We start from the raw sequence: 27,174 nt of genomic DNA, 5'->3' as shown, positions 1-27,174 counted from the left end.
AACTTTTAGATCATTACAAAGAATAAAATATGAAATTTTATATACTGGTATCACCAAAATAAATCCTTAGACAACCACAGATGAGAAAGACAACCATTCTGTCAGATTTGCTGTGGTCAACGACAGAAATAGGCTACATTTCACAGATTAAAGCATCACCATTTTGTACAGTCAGCTATAAAAGGCATCATCATGTAAATATGAGAAACAATTAAAAAATATATATGACAAAGCAATGGATGAAAAACAGATACAAAAACAAGAGTGCACACACTGAAATGTCTCGCCTTCTTTACTTATCATTGATATTATGTTGATAGTCCTGAATAAAACCTTTACTATAACTATCACATAAACTTAACATGATCCATGAAAATGAGGTCAAGGTCATATAAACCAAACAAGAAATATATGTACACCTTTCAATCATTCAATAACAGAGGAGGATCCAGAACTTATCATAAGGAAGGGCCTGCTCCAGTCATGCTTTGGTGATTCCCTATGTAAACCAAATTTTTCCAATGATAAGGAGGGCCTGGGCCTGAAAATGAGGTCAAGGACAATGGACATGTGACAGACGGAAACTCTGTAACATGAGGCATTTATATACAAATTATGAAGCATTCAGGTCTTCCTCCTAAAATATTAAGCTTTAAAGAAGTAAGCTAAAGCCACCTGAGGATCACTATCCCTATGTCGAGTGTTGCTGTGAAAAAAGTTGCAAGCTTGACAAAAAGGGAGGAGAGGGTTCCAAACCCAGGAAAAAGGGGGTGTTCCAACCATATTTCCCCATTCAAATGCATTGATCATCCACAAAAAAGGGGGGTTCCAACCACTGGATTCGCCTTTAAGAAAAGGTTTTGTTTGTTAGTATTTGTTCCTTAAAGACTACCATTTGATTTTTAGAGTGGAGAGGGGTTTAACGTGCCGGTACCCAAATTGCACCTATTTTGACAGTTTTTTCAACTAAGTTTTTTTATGATCAAGACAAAAATTTCCATTTTGTGTTTATTTTGTAGCCGTATACTTCTTTATTATAAAGGTACACCAATTTGATTTTCAATCCATAAGGAATCATAGAAAAATTGGTCTGAACTTACCTTCAAACCATCCCAGATTCTGTAATGAGGAGTACCCAAATTGCATCCATGCTTAAATTCGCATCGTCAAAAGTCGAATAAAAGAGCTTTTGTTTATTTTTTCAAATATTTTGAACAATTGGATATTTGTCCATGCTTACTCTTCATTTTTTAAGAAATGGATACTTGAAACGTATTGTATTTGTTAATTTTAAAAGATGACGTTTTGATGACGTCGCATGGCGACGTTTCAGTACATTTTGCTTTTTCAGTAAACACTTCATCTGTTGATAAATATTGTGAACGTTTTGTGTATATCTAAATATTTTTACCTATGTTGAAAGACGTGCATAGTATCAAATCATAAAATACCATTTTTTTAGTCTCTAGGAAATCTTGTTAGGATTTTCGCTGCTATTTTTGATAAATAGGTGCAATTTGGGTACCGTTACGTTAGGATGAAATTTGAAAAAAGGCAGGACAAGAGACAATTGCAAAAAAAAGAGAGGGTGACAATTGATTTAAAAAACGTCAGGATAAACTAAGAGGCAGGACCAAATAGAATGTAAAATATTTATGATAAACGGTTTCAATTTTTGTATGTACTTTCACTTTCGTTTTACAACCGGAAGGGAGTTTCACATATTTTTTTGTCCCGGAAAATAAAGTTATGTCATGCGCACTGATGTCGGGCAACCGATATCCTAGTAAATAATGGACGAATAATAGAGTAGTATCAACAAAATCGAGACCATCTGCCAAAAAATATATTGAAATGGCATTCGTTTCTTCAATTTTCTTTCAGAAGAGACATTAATCTACATTTTGAACCCAATTTTAAGTCGATTACGATTCAGAGTAAGTAATGGAACTACTCAGAAATTCGGTCTATATAGTAGCTACGTAAACCTTTTGTTTTCATCTGTCAAATTTTAGAAATATTGTTATTAATCCGTGTCTTATCTGTATTTTAGCATGGAGCTTAGAGTAGGAAACAAGTACAGGCTTGGGAGAAAAATTGGTAGTGGATCTTTTGGTGATATTTACCTTGGTGAGTCACAAAAACTATGAACAAAGAATATGCCAGTTTAATTTTATATCATGTATGTTGACTTGTTCAAATTATTGTGGTTTAAAATATTACATATTTTGGCCTTCGTACACTTCACAAGACCTAGTTCATATTGAGATACACTGACCCTAATGCTGAAACAAGCTGTATTGGTCTTACTGAAAAGCAATGGATCTTCTAATTAAGACTAAAGTAAATGCAGGCAAAACTACTGTATATATAACAACAATGGATTGTTTGGCAGGTCTTCTATTGAAGGGTTCACATAATCCTAACCCAAATAAGAACCTGAGAAAGAGGAGGAGATCCTTGTTGCACATTTTATTTTCTTGATTATTTTTGGTATTACAAATTTGAGCATTTAGAGAAATTTTACAACTGTACTCTGGTGTGTCCATGGTGTCTGACAACATAAACAAGTAACAGGGAAATGTGCAAGTGTAACTGTGAGGAAGAAAGTTAACATTTTTAGCTCACCTGGCCAGTGAGAAAAGTCATCACTCAGTGTCAGTCGTCGTCTGTTGTTGTTAACTTTTGCAAAAATCTTATCCTCTGAATCTACTGGGCCAAATTTAACCATACTTGGCCACAATCATCATTTGGGTATCTAGTTTACAAAATGTGTCTGGTGACACGGCCAACCAACCATGGCTAAAAATAGAACATAGGGGTAAAGTGTAGATTTTGGCTTATATCTATGAAAACAAAGCATTTAGAGCAAATCCTATGTTTATTATATGCACATAGACCAAGGTGAGGGACACAGGCTCTTTAGAGCCTCTAGTTAAATTCATTGTAAGATGGATTTTTTTTACATTGCATAGCCATACCATGAGTTGGTGGCAGCTAGTGGAACTTCGATCCCTTCCAGTCACCTCATGTCAATGTATTCTGTATTCAATGGAATTCAAAGTTAACAAGTATCATTACAATTAAACTGTAAAAATGTTTCTTGTGAAAGTAACAATTGACAAAGAAATTACAAAATGTAATCATGAATAACAATGTGAGGTCCCAAAGTGTTGAAATTCAAAGATAATAGATTAAATGTAATTTTGTTCGAATAAACATGTTATTTAAATTTTTTTAAATTTTATTACAGGTACTGATATTTCTAATGGTGAAGAAGTTGCTATCAAATTAGAATGTGTCAAAACAAAACATCCACAACTGCATATAGAAAGCAAAATATATCGCATGATGCAAGGTGGTGGTAAGTATTTTTACTGATAATCAAAAATTTTGTGAGGTACACAAATGCTCATCTATATATATGTATAGACTATTGCACTGGGTATATACATTTTAACTTTTAAACCATAAATAAGGCCAAAAAGGGAAGCCTGCAATGTTTTAAGTATTGAAATTTCAACCTGAAAATATTATTTTTATGCCTACCTACAATAGTAGAGGGGCATTATGTTTTCTGGTCTGTGCGTCTGTTTGTTGGTCCGTTTGTTCGCACGTCTGTCTGCTGTAGGTTAAAGTTTTTGTCAAGGTAGTTTTTGATGTAATTGAAGTTCAATTAACTTGAAACTTTGTATAAATGTTCCCTATGCCATGTATGATATGATCTTTCTTATTTTAATGCCAAATTAGAGTTTTGACCTAAATTTCACGGCCCACTGAACTTAGAAAATGATGGTGAGAGTGGGGCATCCATGTACTTTGGACACATTCTTGTTGATTTAAAAATATAGGAATTGATGATTGTGCATGGCTTATTGCTTTAAATGTTTTGGAATTGGGGGGCCAAAAAAGGGGGGAAACCAGGTTTTTCTGGTCAATGGACAATTAAGACAATTTAAAAGCAGTGTTAGGAAGGTAAATAAAAAACAGTTAACATATATTGTTTGGTAAGACAGGATTTACCTCCCTGACACTACTTGTAAATAATGTATAAAGAAATGTCAGGTTTGTTGCAAAAAAAAGGGGGTGGTAGTTGTTTTCAAATTTTTTCCAAAGTATCTCAAATTCCAAATATTTGAAAAGTTTGAAGAAGAAATCTTTAATTGCACAATATTGCATAATAGATTTGTAAGACATTTGTTTTGTGTCAAAAACTCATATTATGTCAAGAATTTGATCACAATCCAAATTCAGAGCTGTATCAAGCTAGAATGTTATGTCCATACTTGCCCCAACTTTTTCAGGGTTCGACCTCTGCAGTCGTATAAAGCTGCGCCCTGTAGGGCACCTGTTTGTTTTTAAAGTCTGGAAAAAAAAGCTTGATACATGAACAATTAAAAAACATAAACAACTTCATTTGTAAACAAAAATATGATTATGGTTTAAATCTAATAGTTGGGTCAACATTTTTAATTAATTCTCCATAGGCGACAATGGTAACGTTTTCCTCCATTGCTCAGTCCATATCGTTTACTTGAACATGTAGGATGGCTCATATCGAAGCTGATACATTTATACATGTTTGGTTAAATTTTCGGGGTGGCAAGTGAGATTACTTTTTTCGTAAATTGCTGGACCCCGGAAGATGGTGAAAAATGTCACTCTCCACATGAAATAATCCCAAAATTCTGATCATAAAACTCAATAAAAAAATTGTCCTTTCTAATAATTTATTTCAGGTCAAATCTACATATTTCTTTTCTCATCACATCAGCTCTATAAAACAGTTCTTATTGTTCATTTATGTCCATTTTTAAAATCACAGCATCCACAATTGTATCGCGGACTAATATTGTTTTTTAATTACGTCATCTGAGTTCCTCATCTCAAGGTCTATTAGGGACCCTGACCCATATTAGATCAGCAAATGTCAGATTCCACTTGTATTGCAGTATGAATTTCTTCGGTACACCTTTTCGAACAATTCTGTGAAGTTTTTTTCCGCATCTGAAATAAAATAAGTTAATTTTTAGTATTTTTAAGTAAGCATGCTTATTACTGTTCCTTATATCTTTTAGTAGAAAAAAAGCACAAAATCCATATGTTATCAATTCACAATTTAGACATTGATTAAGACTCTTCATAGCTTAAAGTGCCATTTAACAAACCTTCATTACCTAACTGACTTTATAAAAATCATCATGTTTAGATGATGAATCATGAAAATATTGTGTTTTTTACTGTAAATAAGGTAGATTTAAGGATTTTTTCACTCAGAAAATAATGTTTTTGATATTTATTTCTTTCATAGAAGGAATAGAACATTTTTATTTTTTAATAACTGTTAAGATCATTCACAGACAATTCTAAAACAGGTTTTAGTTTTAAAATCCATCAAGTAATAACCATTTTAGAGTTCTTTTTGTGTGAGTGTTCAAATAGGGAAAAATGGTGCTTTTCTTTAGTGAAGATAACATTGTGACGTCATCGCTTTTGTGACGTCATGACTTTATGATGTCATAATTTAGAATTATACAAACATAACAGAGTGTGTATTTATTCAATAATGAAAGGGAAAAGGAAAAGAAACCAATATAAGGTTGGTAACCAAGCCCATCTATTGCGTTGTGTATCCCTAACAACAGATCAAGGTTGTAGTGTTATTAATGGTGTTGCTCCATCTACAGCTCCATCTACACCTCCATCTACACAGGTTTTAAAAAATTTATCTATGCAAGTTTTACCTGCACCACCTAAACTTAAACTTTCTAATTCCACTACAGATTTGACTCCTAAAAACACCACAGAATCTGTCTGGTTACCCCGCCTTACAGAAAAGGAATTTAAGCTGTACTCAAAAGAGAGTTACGATAAAAAATCTTATGTAGCTCCCCAAACTGAAAAATGTGCCACTACAGTCAAACTACTCAGACCGCATAAATTGTCAGATGATTATTTAGATGAATATTTAGAGGAGAAAAGTACTGAAAATAGAACAGTAGATAGAGATCTTAATATTTTAATGATCAATAGTCTTATAATATGTCATTTAAATAAAAGTCCAAAGTGTGTTGTTCCACATTTTGAACTGGTACAAGAGACTCAATGGGGTCTTGGTTGGATTTGGAAAATGAAGTGTACCAAGTGTAAATTTATTTCAGAAAAATATAAACTATTTAGAGAAATTGACACAGGACGTGCTGGTCGCAAGAGTGCTACAATTAACTATGGGTTTCAGACTGGCGTGATAAACTGTAATATTGGTAATGATAGCGCGCGACTACTTTTAACTAGTTCATGTATTCCTCCTATGTCAAAAGGAACAATGCAGAGAATAACAAATACTGTTTGTGACAAGGTTGTAAAACTTGCGGAAAATGAAACCGAACAAGTGGTTGAGAGTTTCAGAAAGAGAAATGAAACCTTAGGGTTAAATAAAAATAGTCCTGTAAAATTACAATTGGATGGTACCTATCAGAGTGTGCATATAAAAAGTAGGCATAAAATGGGACAAAATGCATCACAAGTCATTGGTATTGCCTGTGAAAATGAAACTGACAATCATGATATCATTGGTTTTCACCTTGTAAACAAACTTTGCTGGGTTGGTGCATGGTTACGCGGTAAAGGTTATGACATTGAATGTCCTAATCACGAGTACTGCACATCAAATACAAATAGGTATGATCCTTTGAGTGAGAAGGATCTTGGGTATGAAATAGGTAAAAAAATTGCTAAACTTGATTTACTTGTGGACTATTGTACTACTGATGGGGATGCAAAAAGTGTACAAGGTCTACAAGAAGCAATGCAGGAAATATTTGACCCTTTATGGTCAGTAAATAGACTGGCAGATACTATTCACCGGGGTCAAAGTCAGTTCCGTGAGGTATTGCGAGCAAAATTTAGTGTCGGTATGTTCCCTGGAGCTACAAAGGCCCAGAGGAATGATATTAAAATAGCTTTTGCCAATGATTTAAAATTACGTTCACATGGTATAATGAAATGTTTATTTGCAAAATATAATGGTGACCGACAACAAATTTCAAAATGTTTGCCACGCATTGTTAAGTCTGTTGTGAATTGTTATAGTGGTAATTGTAGCGATACGTGTAGATGGAGCATAACACTATGTAATGGTGGTATAAAAACTAGTTGGTGGTACAAATCTATTAACCTTAGCAGTCATGGTTTACAAAATGGGTCTTTGAAACCAAATAAGACTGACAAATTATTAATAGAATCATTGTTAGAAATGAAACTGTCTCAGACCGCATTAAATCAGATGCAATTTTTCAGCAATACAAATAAGTGTGAGTCCGTCAATAGGACAATTTCTACATACCTACCGAAGAATAAGAATTTTTCTCGCAATGCCTTAGGCCGTGCATCTGCAGCAGTCTTGAAAGTCAATAATAAACGGGATGTTGCATTGGCTAAGACCCTAAAAGCTGTAGGTTGTGGTCTGGGTAGAAAGTCTCGTGCTGTAGTGGCTCTGAAAAAAATACGTAAACGTGAAATATATGATTGTGCATATCAAAAAAGTTTACGTGTCAAATTAAACAGGTTAAAAGCTCGTAAAAAACAGGCTATCGATTTCTTGTTAAACAAGAGAGTGCGAAACAGGTTGATTAGTGGATATAAAAAACATCAGTTAGAACCAAAGCTATGTCAGAATTCAAGTCCGAAAGAATTCGTTCCACAGCCAGGTTGTAGTTCATGGCCAGATTAACATTTATATTAAAAGGTTACACAATATGGTTTTCTTTCAGCCTTTCAGGAAGCATATGTAGTTATTTATTTATTTACAGAGAATACTAAACATCTTATATTATATTAAAACAAACACTTTTCAGGAATATATGAGCATGATATGAGTTAGTTGTGTTTTTTTTTAAATTAAAAAGTTTGTTTATTTTAAGTTTGTTATGAAAATGGGATAATGGTCCAAGACACTGAAATAAACCTTGTATCAGACAAAAAGACTACTTCATATCTCCCAATGCATGCATGCATGCATGCATCCAGCCACAGTACATGCATTTATTGGAAAACACATACCTTGAAACAAAATTATAAACAAAATAAAACCATGTAAAATGAATATTACAACATTAGGTCATTCACAGTTTGCCTTTGTAACTCGATGTCATATTTGGATTTTTTCCTTTCTGTTATTTTTTCTTTTGTTTTTTGTTAACTTATTTAATTATTGACTGTCATACTTTGTTCATTGATTTGTCTCTATGTTTCACTTTCATTTAGTTCTCTACCGCATGTTTACTTCCTGTGATCACCTGTTGATTGAATGACCTAGTTTTCTGACACAGTAATGAAACCATCAAGAGTTACTCCCCTTGCACTGTAAAAATTAGTAAACACTGGCGAAAAAAACCACATAAATGTTTGACTGAACTTATAATCTTGCATAAACATGTTTGCCATGTTTGTTTCAGTGTCTTGGGGGTATGAGGGTGGGCTTTTTTCCCATTTTCGTTTTTTACTTGTGTTAAAAACTTGTATTTTCAGAGATGATTATAAATGTGGAGGTAAAATGTGCAAGGTGCATATGTTTACTACAAAATCATAACAAACCACAATTTCAGATTCAGCATGCAGTTAGTATAGTTTGTGCCATGCACAATATGTGTGGTGCATTGGTGTGCAGCTACACATATTTTTCTTTGATTGTTAATCTCCCGAGGTTCTAAAACAATATGGTCTGTATTCACACACAATGCATTATGACAAAGGTGTGAAGCATCTAAATTTTTGGCTAAATCAGTAGATTTCAATTGCAAAATTTTTGCTAAACGTGCAACATTCATTTTAGTACGTTTGGCATTTGGGTATGTGACATTGATCATCCCTAGAATATAATTATTTCTCCTCTGAGTGGCCCCAGTCCAAATAATGCATGCCCCATTTTCTGCCTCTTCACTGTTTATAAGTATAAAATTGGTATATTTTTGATAAAAATCTAAATTATTGGTAGCCATTTTGTATTCTTTTTAATCAAATAGCACTAAAAGAGTGTAACTGACCTCGATTTCAGCAGCTCCCATCCGAAATTGTGATCATTGAACCATGAAACACTCCAACACCTTTGAAATAATAGTTCACAATTTGGGTCAACATTTTTAATTAATTCTCCATAGGCGACAATGGTAACGTTTTCCTCCATTGCTCAGTCCATATCGTTTACTTGAACATGTAGGATGGCTCATATCGAAGCTGATACATTTATACATGTTTGGTTAAATTTTCGGGGTGGCAAGTGAGATTACTTTTTTCGTAAATTGCTGGACCCCGGAAGATGGTGAAAAATGTCACTCTCCACATGAAATAATCCCAAAATTCTGATCATAAAACTCAATAAAAAAATTGTCCTTTCTAATAATTTATTTCAGGTCAAATCTACATATTTCTTTTCTCATCACATCAGCTCTATAAAACAGTTCTTATTGTTCATTTATGTCCATTTTTAAAATCACAGCATCCACAATTGTATCGCGGACTAATATTGTTTTTTAATTACGTCATCTGAGTTCCTCATCTCAAGGTCTATTAGGGACCCTGACCCAGTTTCTATTTGTTTGATGAATTGGCGGAGATCATTAATCTTTAATTTGTGTATGTTAAAAAGAGATTTTATAATATACATCCCTTGATTGGCTGGTGTATCATGTATTTTGGGATGCAGGGTGGTGCATTAATTAACTGATCAGAAGATAAAAGATCCAAGAAATATTGTGTGGATGTGTTGTTAAACCCATTTTACGAGTGCTATCAGTGCTTACAATGAAAACAATCCACCAGAGGCCAAATGACACAAAATTTGAATCAATATGTGTTGAGGAACTGTTTTAAACAAATGTCACATTTATTTTTAGTTGGTATACCTACAATAAAATGGTGTGGTGCAGAAGGAGACTACAATGTGATGGTGATGGAGTTATTAGGCCCTAGTCTTGAGGATCTGTTTAATTTTTGCTCACGCAAATTCAGTTTAAAAACTGTATTGTTATTAGCTGATCAGTTGGTAAAGTATTACTCATTGAAATGTTGTGAACTAATCTTGTATTGTTCTAATTTTAAGTCTTTATTTATGTTATACAAGAAAGAGGAGTCTAATGGATAAACGAAGATGTGGTATGCGTGCCTATGAGACAACTCTCTCATCCAAGTCACAATTGGTAAAAGTAAACCATTATAGGTCAAAGTATGGTCTCAACACGAAGCCTTAGCTCACACAGAACAGCAAGCTATGAAGGGCTATAAAGTTACATGAACATATGATAAAGTAAAGTTAAATGATAAAGTGTTATATATGTTTTTATGCCCCACCTACGATAGTAGAGGGGCATTATGTTTTCTGGTCTGTGCGTCCGTCCGTCTGTACCGCCTCAGGTTAAAGTTTTTGGTCAAGGTAGTTTTTGATGAAGTTGAAGTCCAATCGACTTCAAACTTGGTACACATGTTCCCTGTGATATGATCTTTCTAATTTTAATGCCAAATTAGAGATTTTACTCCAATTTCACGGTCCAATGAACATAGAAAATGATAGTGCGAGTGGGGCATTCGTGTACTGAGGACACATTCTTGTTTCAGAAGAGTTAGTGCAACAATTATCTCAGCTGATTAGTATATATATATAATGACAATGTAAAACAATTCAAACAGGAAAACCAACGGTCTAATCTGTATATATGAAAAACAAGAAACACTTATGAACCACATCAACAAGCAACAACTACTGAACATCAGTTTATAAATACATCATAATATGAAAATAGTCTGAAATACTTTAGAGATTTTAAAACAATCAATGTATGTATATACTTAAGTTATAAAATCCATATCAATTGCCTCATTATGAATTTGTTGTAATTTTATTTAATATCATTTTCTTTCAGATTAGTAGGATTGAATATATTCATTCCAAAAACTTTATACACAGAGATGTGAAACCTGACAATTTTCTAATGGGACTTGGAAAGAAAGGAAATCTTGTGTATATTATAGACTTTGGACTTGCTAAAAAATATAGAGATGCCAGGACACATCAACATATTCCATATCGGGAAAACAAGAATCTCACTGGAACAGCCAGATACGCCAGTATTAACACACATTTAGGAATAGGTAATGTGCACATTTGTTGTTAAATAATATTTTTGTATTTTCATGTACAGTATAGTACATTGATTTATTGAAGAAATAAAATTTGAAGCTGCTTAATACACTATACTGGAGGTTTTTTGCTCAGGATGTGTCAGTGTAGAGATTTATGCGAGAAATAGTTACAACATTAAAACAATTCATGATTAACACAACGAAACAAAATGTTATTATCTAGGCTGCAATTAAACTGTGTTGTAAGGTGTAACTTTGAATAGTTATTATGGAACCATCCATCAATGTCAAATAATCATATGAATGATTCAGCAAGTAACTTCTTGTTTTTTCTAATTCTTGCAATGTACATTTAGACCAATATTTTTTTGTAACTTCGTAAGGTAGACTTGAAGCATGGAAATCAGGACAAGTTGAATCTTACTGGAATCTGAATTTCATCGATTTATCAACACTTTATCTGTATAATAAATAAATCAGCTACATGTATGTGAGGTGTATTTTATTTTTAGAACAAAGTAGGAGAGATGATATGGAGTCCTTAGGCTATGTGTTTATGTACTTCTTGCGGGGAAGTTTACCTTGGCAGGGTCTGAAGGCAGCTACAAAAAGACAGAAGTATGAACGTATTAGTGAAAAGAAAATGTCAACACCTATTGAAGAATTATGTAAAGGATTTCCTTGTAAGTTAAAAACACATCAACAGGGAAATTTTAATTAAAGAAAAATTGTCACACAAACTTAACTTTGATTTTTTATTTGCAAACTTTAGGTGGGTTTAAATTCTTTTGCAAATGGTGCAGACAATAAGAATTAGAATTTTATGCTAGAAAAGCAACACCTTCACTAAAATTTATTTGGCTCGTTAAATTTTCATAAAATTTTGACAAAGTATTTACTTTGACCCTTTGACAAAAATATAAAACTTTCAAAAAAATTAAATCAACCAATTTATCAGAAAAATAACACTGGTTACATAGCAGTTTGATAAACACTAATTTTGATCATTGAGAAGCTTAATATTTCCTTAACAACACAACGTGATAAAAACGTTTAGCTGATTTTACAGAGTTATCTCCCTGTAGTGTTAGGTACAACCTTAAATAAAATAAATGATTGGTTTTGATACTTCGTTCATAGGAATAATTAATAGAGTACTCACTTCAGAATTGTACAAATTTTATTTCAGCTGAATTTGCCACCTACCTGAATTTTTGTCGATCTCTACGGTTTGATGACAAACCAGATTATTCTTATCTACGACAGCTCTTCAGGAATTTGTTCCATCGCCAAGGATTTACCTACGATTATGTATTTGACTGGAACATGTTAAAATTTGTAAGTAATGATTCAAAATAAAAGGATTGTGTTTCCTTTGGCTTACAATTCCACTTATTCACAAATAGCAGTAAAAAGAGATCTTGTAAAATATTGTATTGAGGAAACACTAGCTTAACTTGCAAATTGAACACTTGGCTCTATTGTAGGGATTTTAAATATTTTTAAAGGAAAGCTTTTGCTATAGCATAAATATTTCTTTGTGTAACACTTTAAAGTTGATACTATCTAAGCAAAACAAAATAACCATAATTCATTTACCTGATTTTTAGGGAGGACGTAATAATGATGATTCAGACAGAGGTAAAATTGGATCCTCTGCCCGTCCAGTGCATGGCACAGCTGGTGGTAGTCGGATGAAAAATGATCAAATGCCAGTCACAGCAGCCACACCTCCAGGTGATTACGATAGTAAGTAGAGAAAGAATACTTTTATCTGAAAGACAAAAGAAGTTTTTCTCTACTTTTTGTCTAGTTTGTCTGGATTTTTTGGTCAAGTTTGGTCAGGAGTTGTATTAGCTACATGTTTTGTCTACTGTATGGATGAAGATCATTCTATTTAAACAAGGTTTTGTTACAGGAAGTCTTATAACAAACTATTACTTTGTCTGTTGGCCTTTTTTTAAGAGAAGTTCATAATTTCAACTGATTGTTGTCAAGCCTGCAACTTTTGTTGCAGAAAGCTCGACATAGGGATAGTGATCCAGGGGCAGCGGCGGTGTTAACTAACTTCTTAAAAGCTTTATATTTAAGAAGGTGAAAGACTTGGATGCTTCATACTTCATATAAAGATGCCCCATGTTACGAAGTTTCCTTCAGTCACATGTCCAATGTCCTTGACCTCATTTTCATTGTTCAGTGACCACTTGAAAAAAAGTTCAGATTTTTTGTAATGTTGAATTCTCTCTTATTATAAGAAATAAGATAACTAAATTTGGTATGTGCGTACCTTGCAAGGTCCTCATGCCCTTCTGACAGTTTTCACTTGACCTCGACCTCATTTCATGGATCATTGAAGAAGGTTAAGATTTGGTGGTTAAGTCCATACATTTTGTATCTCAGATACTATAAGCAATAGGGCTAGTATATTCGGTGTATGGAAGGACTGTAAGGTGTACATGTCCAACTGGCAGGTGTCATCTGACCTAGACCTCATTTTCATGGTTCAGTGGTTAATAGTTAAGATTTTGTGTTTTGGTCTTTTTCTTATACTTTATGCAATAGGTGTACTATATTTATTGTATGGAATGATTGTAAGGTGTACATGTCTAGCGGGCAGATGTCATCTAACCTTGACCTCATTTTATCTAATACTATATGCCATAGGTCAACTGTATTTGGTGTCTGGAAATATTTTATGATCTATATGTCAGTCGCACATATTTTATTTGACCGTGACCTCATTTTCATGGTTCATTGCAGTGTTGAGTTTTTGTGTTTTGGTCTATTTTTAAACTATAAGTAATAGGTCAACTATATTTGTTGTATGGAGGCATTGTTAGATGTACATGTCTGCCTGGCATGGTTCATCTGACCTTGACCTCATTTTCGTGGTTCATTGGTCTTTGTTTAATTATCTTGGTTAATGTTAAGTTTATGTGACAGTTATAATAAAGCTTTATACTTGGGACTATCAGCATAATATTAACGATTAGTAAAAGAAGGTGAGACATTTCAGCGTGTGCACTCTTGTTTTCAATTAGTTGTTGAAACATTCAATTACAACTGTATATGACCTTTCTAAAAGCATTAGTTAATTGAAATCCCAGTCCAAAGTCTATAGTTTCACTAAGTTGAGTGTGTATTCCCAACATTTGTTTTGTATTTAGGATAGTTGCAGCAAAGTATACAAAAAAACTCTATGGGACAAGTAGGCTATGGACTAATTTAATAATTACTTCTACAGCAGCCAGCTGATGATTTTCTGTAGGATTATTTCAGAGAAATGTGTGTAACATGCATATTGTTTATGAAATCCAACTCTGACAACATAAAAGAGAAATTAAATATCACATTTAAGCAATAAACTTATAAATGAAACACCAGACAGTTTGAAAATAAGAACACCAACACTACAAATTAAAAGGAATTACACTTGTCTACAGTAAATGAAACTTTTTTTGTTGAAAATATTGATATATACATTATTTAAACAATTTTGTAAATTACTGTTGAAATTAGATTCTTGTAAATGTAAATCTTGAACTGGAATGAAAGTAGCATGTGTTAAGTTTTAAGTTTAATTAATTTCATCAGTAAATAAGGTTTATCATGTAACTTCTTTCATTCATTCATACATTCCTTTGTAACTAATGTTTATGGCTATAATACCCCTCTTTCATCATAATACACACATGCATGTTAATATACAATCTGGAAAATGGTTCTTCTAGTACTCCTATTCTCTATTAAAGCTGTAATGAGACAATTTAAAAAGATACACAACTATAGATGGATTGTCCTAACAAAATTTGGGTATTTAGATACAAGGTCATTATTGTGTCCTCTGGCAGCTTTGGTAGTTCACATGTCAAAGGAGTCATTACTGTTGTTTTGCATTGTCGTCATCATTTATCTGAAACTTCATTAAAAAAGCGGGATGGATTCTAGTGAAGCTGGTACAGATTCTTCTACAGGATACAAAGTTGTGCACCGGCAGTAATAATTGTTGATGCATATGATTGTTGGGGTTTACGATACCTTAAATGTACATTTCTGATTATAATTCTTATAGTCTGCAGAGAACACATGTCTACCTCTGAAATGACCTAGGAAACTATTTCCATGACTAATTTTAACTTTTGTGTAGAATGTATGAAACAATCATGAAATAAAATTTGGGTCTTAAACCTTTAGATATAAACAGTTAAAAATTTGATAATTTGGAATATGTCTCATTATAACTTGATTTTGGTGTAGTGGATCTTTACATAATTATTCCCTATCATGGCCTATGCTTTTCTTTAAAGATAACCTCCCATATGGGTTTTGGTGCAATCCTTTTGATTGCTTTGTTTTGGCATTACAGATAGTCTGTCTTTCTGTTCTATATAAGGGCTTTGTTTCAACTCTGTCTAGATAGTTAACATTTGTGACAAGTACACTTTTGGAACTTATAATCTTATAATGCTAAATCAACAGTAGTAAAAAAAACATCAATGGTATTTGGCAGGAAGTTGTATTAGCAGCAATGGCATATCTCAGTTCGAAACAAAGGGAAACAAACCTATTTGGTAGCTGTTACTATCATATTAGTGCAAACAAGTGTAATGTGTCTGATGAGCATTTGATCTAGCTTGTAATGAGTAGTAGTTATCTGTTAAAACTCTTTGTAACCGTAAGGGATTACAAATTGTCCTTGAATGATGATATTTCTCAAGGAGATGGTAGAATTAAATGAGGATCAGTGCTAAAGAAAGTTAAATTTTTATACAGGAATTCAAAACATGTAACTGAATATGTCAGATGTATAACATCTAGACCTAAACTTAAGACATTCTAAGCATACTATTTATGTGAAAAATATTGAATGATTGTAATGGTTTGACAAAGTTTGAAATCTGAATCAGTTAAAATATTACTAAAACATTGTATTATCAATCAGCTTTTCAAAAAAAATTACTAGATATAAATGTTTTTGAGTAGAGTTAGTCTGAAACATTTTTATTTTGAGTTTGATGGAAATAACTTCTGCATGTGTAAAATTGTGGTGTAGAGTAGAACATTTCCCACTGGAGTTGGTCAGATAGGGTTTGGTCTGAGCATGGCTAAGCCACTTCATTTATTTTGGAGTTTGGATATTTTTTTGGTATCATTTGCATGTCTTAATTTTGTTTAGTTTTATCATTTTCCTGCATGAGTTTTTCGTTATGGCTTTTTGGTTTTTGCATGTATCATCCTGTCTTCTTCAAGTTCTGGGTTGACACGTCAGGACTAGTTCTATCTTTTCCTCTATCTTAGATGCCCGAGGTTCAACAACCCCTAGGACAAGGGACAGAATGCCTACAAGGTTGTCTTTGTCAACAAGTCGAGCTGAGGCTACTGATGGTGAAACTAGACTTGCTACTCCATCTTCTGGTGGAAGGATAAGCTTTAAGGCTTCAGGATTGCCTATTCCAGTGGGAAATGACAGTGCTAAGTTAAGGCGGATCATTCAGGACTCAAATAGACCACAGCAGTTAAAACAAAAACCATCATGAGATTGTTATCATTGTAATGGACATTTTGAATTAATAATGGAAAGCTAGATTTCTGTTGTAAATTAGTGTACAGTCATCAGAATGGGTGCGATCTGACTGAATTAAGAAGTGGTTTTGTCTCACCTGCTAAGAAATTGCAAAATTGAAACCACAATCATATTTAGGGAAAATTATTTATGTTAACCCATTTTATTTTTTCAGTTTTTATTTTATACAAAATAAATATAGAAATTTCATGAAAAATGTGTTCAATGTGAAATATACCAAAGATAATTACCAATTTAGTGAATAGTGTACTTTTCTAAGCATTAAATCTAGCAAGAGCAGGTGAGACACAAGTTCCATGTAACCCTCACACAATATTCATATCTGTAAATTTAGTCACTTTCATTTCACAAAGAAACATCCAATTTGAGATTTTTGTAAATTAAGGCTTTTAGTTCATCTTATATTTATTAATTACATCATAGATAAGAGTAAATTAAGTTAAATAATGTAGTTTTTCCTGAATGAAAATGGTTAAGTAATGCAGTTTTCTATTTGGTCAGTTGAAATAGTAGCTCAAAAGAGTCTTTCTTTAACTTGTGATTCAGTTTATTTGAGTAGTTTCAATCAGAAACTATGAAGATTACAGTTCGATGATGATTCTGAAATTATCAAATTTAAATGTGTTCTTTCATGATGTAACTAGTGGTCTGGGTTAAAACCAATGTGACATTGCAGAGGATAATTGATTTTTGTAAGGGTTTCCATGGCAATCCATACTTCTGTACATAATTTGTTTCAAATTGTTTCTTTGCTTAGTAACATTTTTTTGTGAGGCTTATTTTGTTTTCTGCTTTTTAATCATAAATTAAATATCAGTGAATGGTAAGTGAGAATATAATTATATATAATTCATTGTTCATTCCATTGTGAGCAGTGGTAAATATGTTAAATTATTCATTCATTGAGTTATTCCAAAGTCATTGTAATGTAACATTATATCATATATGGAGAAGATAGTTGTTTTGTTATGTTCAGAAGAAAATTCTTATTGCAAAAATGAATGAGAGATGAGTGTAACATGATACAAGTTGTGTGCAAAGTGAGAAAGCTTAGTGAATATTAGTGGTATTTAATTTTGTGCAATATTTTATTCTGATGATTATTTGCTAGTCAGTTAAAAACTTATTAAAGAAATTAAGTTTTAGTTTGTTTTTTAAATTGAAACTTGGATGATTTTACAGTCAATTGCATTAAGTGTGTAGGTAAAGGTAATATCTTTGGTTAGCTTGCTTGCTAGCTGAACAGTGAAGTCATTATCAGATAAGGTAAACTGCCCTCCTTTCGAGGTAGCCCAGTCCTACAGACAGATACATTGACTATCTGTCAGACTTGTCTACTTTTATAGGAGGGTAGTTTACCTAAACTATTGATGACTTCAAGGTTCAGCTAGCAAGCAAGCTAACCAAAGATATTACCTTTACCTACAAACTCAATGCAATTGGCTGTAAGGGGATCAAGTATTAAGAGAGGTTGAATATGAAATGTATTTGTGTGAGGAAACCAAGAAAATAGTAAATTTAAGAGCATAGTGAAAGCAATGTCAAGTATTTGAGGAAGTGTAAAAATGTCTTTTTAATAATATTTGACAAAGCTAGTCTTGGCAGATTTGGTTGGGTTGGATAATGTTCAAACCTCAGTGCTGATGGAATAGTGTGTTGGGTTTCTGTGCAAGGAAAAATGGCTACCTAATTTGTTAAAGTTGTGTTCCTGCTATCATGTTACTGGTAGTTATCAGTGAAACATGAAACATTATTGTAATTGATGGATTTCTGAAGGAAAGAGGTTTATTGAACATATGGGGACTCTATCATTATAATAACTGATTCTGAATGGGCATTTTAAGTCATAACTTTGACTTTGCACAATCATTTTTGTGAGGAAAACATGTACCTCTTCTGCGACTCAAAGTCATCAAATTTTTTTCAATTAAAAAAGGCAACAGAAAAATACATGCAGTAGGTTCATCCTAATTTGTGGAGTATTTTGGTATCAATTAGAATAAATACATCCACAGTGATTGGAAAAAACTAATAATAAATACAAATGAACAAGTTCTGTCTTCTGTATTCCTGACTCCAAACAGCACAGGTAAGTTCATTTGTAAGAAGAGGTATAAAATTTATACATGCAAAGATAGATGTTCTTTTCCTTGATGCTCAATTAACTCATTAATGAATATACGGAGACTAAAATAAGGAAATAAATAATGAACAATTATCATTTTGAAGATATTTCAGATGTTTTTAAATAAATCATGTTCGTTTGAATTCATAAAAATCTGCTGTTTAGTATTCTTTAAACTTATAATTAATTGGTTACATTATTGGCAGATGAATCACCTAGACCCTATTCTAGAGAAAGGGAAAGAAGAACAAGCACCCGTCTTCACCGAGGGATACCTACAGGTGCTGAACAACTGCAACGTGATGCCACACGAATTTCTACAGCTCCAATGCAGGCTGGTTTAACTGGTGTCAATTCAGCAATGAGGAGAGGAAGTGCTTCAAAAGATGGTGATATACCTGTAAGGACAGGCTCGTCTCGACATAATCGAAAATGATAGTGCTGTAATCAAATTGTTGGAGGAAGATGGTGCCAATTTTTATGCGAAATGTGATATAAATGTGTCAACATCTACATGATTTACATGTGTGTGTTAATGTGGTTGTATAAATGTTAATGATTGATTCGTTTATAAATCTAATGTATTTTATGTAGGTCCTTGTTTTTTAAACAGTTCAAAATAAATGATAAGTAAGTTGAGTTTGTATGAAAACTGTACACATCAGTTATATGTATTATAAACTGAATATGAGTCTCTAATAAACCACCAGAATGTCATTTTTGAAGAATATTCCATTTGTATTCCATAACTTGCATACATACAATGTGCTTGTCTTCATTCTTACTTCTTTTGTATTCAATCATAGTTAAATTTCTGACTTGATATCGGTTTGAACAGAATATATTTTAATATGAATCTGATAAATTTGGGCATGCATATATAGAAATAAAAATAGGTTTTACATTCACCTTTTTATAAAGTATGCACGGAGCAACATACTGGATGTTTTTAATATAATGTAAGCTAACTATGTTTAAAAGAGTACAATATATTTTAAGGAGATGTTGGAACTTTCTTTTAATTTTAAAAGGGAGGCAATTTCAAAATAAATACTTTATTTAATAATTTTTCAAGTTAACCATTTAGAATATTAATCCCACCTTGTGTAGATGTTTGAATTGTTTTTTTATGAATGAAAAGTGTGGATCACATATTTTTTAAGTGAGATGTATAAAATATTTGACTAAAATGTGAATATGTTGTTATTGGTTTATATTTATAAAATTTTAATAATTTGTGTGCAAGAATACTGTCAGTTATTTTAAAAATATGCAAAAACACTACTTCATAGTACAATTAAACAAAAAACATTTAATTGATAATTGTTTTCAAAATTATTACCTTCAACTGTCAACTTGTGAAAATGTCATTTTAAAGTTTTTTTTTCTTTCTCATAGTCAAAATTGGAATGTGCAAAGCTGTTCTTATAAAGCTCTTTCAGATAATAATAACAACTATCAATCCCAGAGGTATCTTGAAATATGAAATGCTATATTGGTGTTGTCATGGTTAAATAATATTCTCTATATTAACTTGAATATGTAATGCTGTTGCACAGTCAGATGTGATTTGAGAGTCTTCATTGTTGAAGGTTAGAATGCTATATATTGTTCTGTTTATAATTGTCTTAGAACAATTGATATAACAAGTGTTTTGCTATTGTAATCTAAATCAAAAAGATAACTGTTCATATGTTTTGTCTGAGTGAAAACAATTTGATAAATGTTACAAACCCTCACTATTGTGCAAGACTAACATGGGTGTTTTATTGAATGAATTGTGATTCAAAAAGTGCTCAATTCATTTTCATTATTAAATATCCAAATCGTTTTGATGTTCAAACTTTTTATTCAAAATTTACACTGAAATTTCTGTGTTTTTTTGCTGCATACTTGAAGTCCTTTCAGCTCGGTGAATGCTTCTGTCCAATTTCAAGAAATCTTCTTTTTGTAGGATACAAAATTGTCTCATCATTTAATCTTGTAAAGATGTTGTTAGTCATTTAATATATTACATCTGTGCTTAGATCATCACTCATTAACAATTCCAGTTGAGTTCTCAGGTTTAAATCTTTACTGTTTTGTAATTATCATATATTTCATCAATTTTTATTTCATTTAACATTATAAGTTTTACTGGTTTAAATGAATTCAAAACATAACCAGTTAGTGTATTTGAGCATTCATATTTGTATCAAGTTTGCAAGATCTAAGGATTCTTCTCAAGACAAAAAACAATCCATGTTGATTTCAATGGCATTTTATTAACAGATAGACAAAATTTCTTTTGCAATTAACGTTTTAATATAGTTAAGAGATTTTATGAAACTTTGATGGTAGCTTCTACATGATAAAGCAACCTCGACCAAATTTTAAACATAATTTGTATATAATTCTGTATTTTCCTTATACAAAAATGGTTTTGTTAGTTTATATAACATTTCACCACTAACAGCAGCAGATGTAGGCAAGATTTTAAGTTATTGAAAGGAATGGACTTATCACTAAATATCATTTGTTTATCTAACAGTAGTTTGTCTTTTATTTAATGTTAACAATAAAATGGTACTGAAGAATGAATGGTTACTATACTAAGTACAATGCCAAATCATTTCAGTACCTTTAATATCATACAACATTATTTGTGAATGTTCATATACATATATTTATTATCATCACTAATATTATTATAACAAACCTCCGAGAAATATAATTTTAGTGAGTGGCACTGAAAATTGCTTCAAAAGCATAAGCATTTTTTTAAAAGGTTTGATAGAAATAGTACAGTTTTCCCTACATATTGGTTGTATCTGAAAGTAAAAGAAAAATTTGGCAATTTCAGATTCTTTATAGATTAACATTAATTTTGTGACATAAATCACAAACTCTTCTGTGCTAACAAAAAACCAAGTCAAAATGGTTATTGTGTCTTTGGCCTATGGTACTTCAAGGTGTGTTTGTTATAGTATTGTATGAAAGTTGTAAATAATGAATGGTCAATTGTAAATAATAAATTCATCAAATTTTAATGGACATTTGTTTTTATATTTATTTCTTTGTACAGTCAGCTTAATATGCTAAGAAAGAAAAAAGAAATGCAAGAGAACTAAACCTCTTACACTTAAATCCAGCATCCCAACTTTATATACAAATGGGTCAAATTGTCACTGCAAGAGACAGGAAATTATAAGAATGTACTCAAGTTCTTATTCAGAACCATTTGATATTTTCAACCGTGAATAAAAGGAGAGTTGAACAGTGGGGAAAAAATCCAGTTGATTTATTTGATGTCATATGGTGATACTGTTGAAGTCAGGAAACTAACCCCTAAATACCATTATACATGAGATAAAGCATTACTTTGTGCTATAAAATAGTAAAGTAGAAAACAGACGAAGGCCACCAATTGTCTTCAAATCAGCAAGAAATTCATGCACCTGAATTCTAATCTCCAAAAAATAAATGAACTAAAATTAAAAAACGTACAAGACTAACAGAGGCTCCTGACAGGGTTAAACATGTTTTGTGAGATCTCAACCCTCCCCTATACCTCTAAGTCAATAATGAATTTAAAAAAAAAATGCAGAGCAAAACTCATTTAGTCTGATATCAGAATAGGTAACAAAAGAAACTAAGCAAAATGATATTGATACATAAATGAACTACTAGTTAAGTTTACATTTTCCTCTGTAAAATAAATGGTGGATGAATAAGATGAAAGGTAGGGAATGAATTCAAATTTTCAGTTTTGCACAAAAGTTTAAATTAAAAATTCTGAAAACAATAAAAGAAAAACAAATATAGCAGATAGCTACATGTGAAAACTACAAAAGTTAACAAACTTATGACCAGCACTTAAAGATGAATAGGGATGAAACATGTGCTTGGGGTTCTCCTTTTCACCCCAACATTGACAATAGTTAACATTTTAGTGACTTAAGATACAAAAAAACAAGAATGTGTCCAATGTACACGGATGCCCCACTCGCACTATCCTTTTCCATGTTCCATGGACCGTGAAATTGGGTAATTATCTAATTTGGCATTAAAATTAGAAAGATCATATCATAAGCAACTAAGTTTCAAGTTGATTGGACTTCAGCTTCATCAAAAACTACCTTGACCAAAAACTTTAACCTGGACGGACGAACGGAACCACAGACGGACGGACGAACGGAGCCACAGACCAGAAAACATAATGCCCCTCTACTATTGTAGGTAATTAATGACTACTTTTATTTAGGTTTTTGCCTACTAACATGTGTGCAAAATAAAACCTTGCTAATAGAAGGAAAATACATTATTTTCAACATTTACAGGATTTTCAGGAACATTAAATATTGGGTAGCATTTGGCCAAGTTGTTTACAAAGAAAAAAAAGTGAAATTATTTTTGGTAATCTTGAAAACAAAACAGTTTGCAAGAAGTTGAGTTATAGCCCTTGAACGATGAATTTTGTGGAGCCTGGGCATTTTGTGCCAGAAAGCACTACAGGGATAGGGATCCGGCAACGTTAACTAACTTGAAAACTTTGTGTTTTATAATGTTGAAGACCTGGATGTTTCATGCCTTGTATATAGATGCCTAATCTTGTGAACTATTCCTTTGTCATATATCCATTTCCTTGACCTCATTTTCATGGTTCATTGACAACAGTCAAACTAATTTGAGTATGTACGTACATTGCAAGGTCCTCCAGCTATCAGACAGTTTTTATCTGGCCTAAACCTCGACATGGATCTGTGAAAAAGGTTAAGTTTTCGTGGTCAAGTCCATTTATCAGATACTATAAGCAATATGTCTACTCTATATGTGGTGAATGAAAAGGATGTAAGTTGTTCAACTGACGCATGTCATCTGACCTTGACCTCTTTTTTATGGTTCAGTGGTTAAAGTATTATGATACTATGATTTAGGTTCAACTAGAGGTTTTCTAGTTCCATAACGTCAAGCATTTAGATGACCGATCCTTCTTCTCTAGATTTGTAATTTCATCGATAAATCTGTCTGCTCTACGCTGGGTCATTTCCAGTTGGTTTGTATGTTGTATATGTGTCTCCATACTCAATCTAATTAAAAATTTAATTTTTATGCCCCACCTACGATAGTAGAGGGGCATTATGTTTTCTGGTCTGTGCCTCCGTTCGTCCGTTCGTTCGTCCTGCTTCAGGTTAAAGTTTTTGGTCAAGGTAGTTTTTGATGAAGTTGAAGTCCAATCAATTTGAAACTTAGTACACATGTTCCCTATGATATGATCTTTCTTATTTTAATGTCAAATTAAAGTATTGACCCCAATTTCATGGTTCACTGAACAAAGAAGAAGATAGTGTGAAGCTCAGGTTAAAGTTTTTGGTCAAGGTATTTATGATGAAGTTGAAGTCCAAACAACTTGAAACTTAGTACACATGTTAACTATGATATGATCTTTCTAATTTTAATGCCAAATTAAAGTATTGACCCCAATTTCACGGTCCAGTGAACATGTAAAATGATAGTGCGAGTGGGGCATCCGTGTACTATGGATCTTGTAATTTTTGTTTTTTGTTTCTGTATAACAGACAATCATCAGCAAAAGTCTAACAGTTGATTTTACTTAAACTGGCTGGTCGTTGATATGACAGGAAAAGAAAGGTCCCCTAGTACGATTAGTTGCGGAACTCCCCAGTCGACTGTAGCATCTTTAGATTCCTCTCTGTCAATGATACTGATAGCTTTCATCTCTCTCTCTCTCTGTGAGAAACATTTCCAGCCATTTATTCAGTGGTCATCTCACACCATATTTATCTAGATTGTGTAATAATTTGTTTAGTCAAATGCTTTCGAAAAGTCTAGGATAGCAACAAAAATTTGGTCACCTACATTCATGAAGTCCTGCAGTGTAACAAATAACTGTGTTTTACATGCATAAGTACCCTGAACTAAATCTATGGTTTAGTGATGTTAGTACCCTACATGCAAGTCTATGTGGTTAAGCATGTGCTTGTACAGATGATGTGATGTGTTCTAGAAATTTACATGGCACACATATTAGTGATACCGATCTACCTGATGTCTGTTTGTCTCCTTTTTGTCGAGCCTTCGACTTTAGTCGAAAAAGCGAGACTAAGCGAGACTACATTCCGTTGTCGTCGTCGTCGGCGGCGGCGGCGGCGTTCAAAAATATTCACTCTGTGGTTAAAGTTTTTTTGAAATTTTAATAACTTTCTTAAACTATACTGATTTGTACCAATCTTGGACAGAAGCTTGTTTATGATCATAAGAAAGTATCCAGAAGTAAATTTTGTAGAAATAAATTTCCACTTTTCCGTATTTTACTTATAAATGGACTTAGTTGTTTTGCCAGAAACAAAACATTCACTCTGTGGTTTAAGTTTTTAAAATTTTTATAATGTTCTTAAACTATCCTGGATTTGGACCAAACTTAGACAAAAGCTTGTTTCTGATCATAAGATATTATTCAGTAGTAAATTTTGTAAAAAAAAAATTAACTTTTTCCGTATTTTACTTATAAATGGACTTAGTTTTCTTCCAGTTAACATTACATACAGTCTGTTATAAACCATTTATTATATTCATAAACTATCCTGGATTGTTTTACCAAACTTGGAAGCTTCTTTCAATCAAAAGACAGTATCGAGAGGGAAATTTTTATTGATGTTTTTCCTCATTTTTGTTGAGTCTGCGATTAACAGCAAAAGTAGGCGAGACACTGGGTTCTGTGGAACCCTTACGATTTTTTTTAATACCTTTAGATATTCTGTATTGAGCATATGAAAATAAGATTTGGTATGATTACCAATAAGACAACTCCCCATAAGAGGTCAAATGACACAAAAATTAACAACTATAGTGGCGGATCTAAGGGGGGTGTTCCGGGGGTTGAAACATTTTTTTGAGGGACGATCAATGCATTTCAAAGGGGACAAATGGTTGGAACCTCCTATCTCCTTGGTTGGGACTCCCCCTCCCTTTTTGAAAAAATGGCTGCGTGATCCCGGCGCCCCTAAACTATATGTGACATAATATCAACATATGGCATCCAACAATGAGTAAAGCCCATACATCATGCCGGCATAGTACTTTAACAATCAGTATATATACAGTAAGTTGCATTTCACAATTTTAAAATCAGCATGATGTTTGAAAAACGGTCACGCCTTGGATGCATGTGAATGATTTGCATTTTTATAATCACGTTCATTCGATATTTAGTAAAAAAATGAAATATACAACTAAAATCGTAAAATTTTACCGTGACCGGCTTACGCGTGTTTAATGTTTGTTTACTATACGGTGTCACCTTTACAAATTATGTTTACTTAACAATTTGTCCCAAGCTAAGACTAGACAACTTGTCTTCGTGCTTAATTTCGATTAAGTTGGAACATATCCATCGTTAATTGGAACACAAATTAATGTACTAGATAATTGACGGTAATCATCTTTAATATTAGTATAAGTTATTTTTATTATTCTAGTATATGCATTTATATCAAAATTAAGGTCCTCAATGCTCATCATCTTTGTGTTTGAATTGGCCTTTAAAATCTTTAGATTCGGGTGCCACTTGTCAGTCTTTAAAAAAAAAAACTAGTATTCGAATGGTTGCTTACTTATGGCATTGTCATTCATATTACCTTTTGAAATACAGTAATAGAACTAGTATTAAATATTGCAACCCCGCTGTCCATATAGTCAGTATTCTTGTCCTTTTGTCCAGGTTGCATGAATGCTTCCTTCGTTCGGAACCTCCTTATACTCAGCATTCAGAATGGGACATATTGAGGCCACCAAACGCCTTTTCCATTCAATCCTGTCTCTTTCCACATATAAAGCATGGCCCAAAACAGTACAAGCAATATGTTGTAGTGAGGCTTCATTGAGTGCAAATTATATTAGGCTTGCAGTATTCTAAGAAGTGGTTTGTATATGTGTGCATTGAAAAGAAGTCGGATAATGTATAGATAATTTATAGTGTTCTCTGAAGCCTAAATTTTCAACACACGCACAACCGTTAAACTTTCTAGGAATGTTTAATTTTTATATTCATTTAAAGACGGATGTTCGTTTCATAAAATTTTGGGTGTATACATTAAGAGACTTTTTCGCAAGATACTATAAGCAGCTTTCTGGGTGGAAGTAGACATTTAGAGTCATCAATTGTTGGTGCTTCAGTTTCATTGAAACTTTCTCAAATATTCACTTACAAATGGATGCGTTTCTCTCGTTTTTCGACATCTCGCTATTTGTTTACAGTTTACAAAAGGGTGAAACTTGGGCAGTTTTCATCAGCATTCTGGATAGATGGTACCCAACGGGCACTTGTCTT

General features: G+C 32.6%; 2 protein-coding genes across 7 annotated transcripts; one reads left to right on the top strand and one right to left on the bottom strand.

Annotated features, from left to right (window-relative positions):
- Positions 1-1,736: 1,736 nt before the first annotated feature.
- On the top strand, positions 1,737-21,874 carry LOC139488144 (casein kinase I-like). Of its 4 annotated transcripts, none has more exons than XM_071273557.1 (9): positions 1,737-1,937; positions 2,054-2,130; positions 3,254-3,364; positions 9,894-10,042; positions 10,917-11,145; positions 11,649-11,819; positions 12,326-12,474; positions 12,747-12,873; positions 16,435-21,874. In XM_071273557.1, exons 2-9 carry the CDS (start codon positions 2,055-2,057, stop codon positions 16,671-16,673), a joined length of 1,251 nt encoding a protein of 416 aa, XP_071129658.1. In that variant the 5' UTR covers positions 1,737-1,937; position 2,054; the 3' UTR covers positions 16,674-21,874. The 4 variants fall into 4 exon arrangements, with proteins under 4 accessions (XP_071129658.1, XP_071129657.1, XP_071129656.1 ...); XM_071273556.1 differs by having other exon boundaries at positions 12,747-12,885; positions 19,052-21,874; XM_071273555.1 differs by having other exon boundaries at positions 1,744-1,937; positions 12,747-12,885.
- Positions 4,714-9,326, bottom strand: LOC139488147 (uncharacterized). Of its 3 annotated transcripts, none has more exons than XR_011655932.1 (3): positions 8,226-8,343; positions 7,350-7,495; positions 4,714-5,007 (listed from the first exon to the last, which is right to left on the bottom strand). XR_011655932.1 is itself a non-coding variant. In XM_071273561.1 (3 exons), exons 1-3 carry the CDS (start codon positions 9,182-9,184, stop codon positions 4,887-4,889), a joined length of 411 nt encoding a protein of 136 aa, XP_071129662.1. In that variant the 5' UTR covers positions 9,185-9,326; the 3' UTR covers positions 4,714-4,886. The 3 variants fall into 3 exon arrangements, 2 of the variants coding, with proteins under 2 accessions (XP_071129662.1, XP_071129664.1); XM_071273561.1 differs by lacking the exon at positions 8,226-8,343 and adding an exon at positions 9,045-9,326 and having other exon boundaries at positions 7,346-7,495; XM_071273563.1 differs by lacking the exon at positions 8,226-8,343 and adding an exon at positions 9,045-9,326.
- Positions 21,875-27,174: the final 5,300 nt, after the last annotated feature.

Source organism: Mytilus edulis, chromosome 9 (genome assembly GCF_963676685.1).
Source record: "Mytilus edulis chromosome 9, xbMytEdul2.2, whole genome shotgun sequence".
NCBI classification, from domain to species: domain Eukaryota; kingdom Metazoa; phylum Mollusca; class Bivalvia; order Mytilida; family Mytilidae; genus Mytilus; species Mytilus edulis.
Note: the sequence above shows the minus strand (reverse complement) of the source record. Positions and strands in the feature narration are given on the sequence as shown.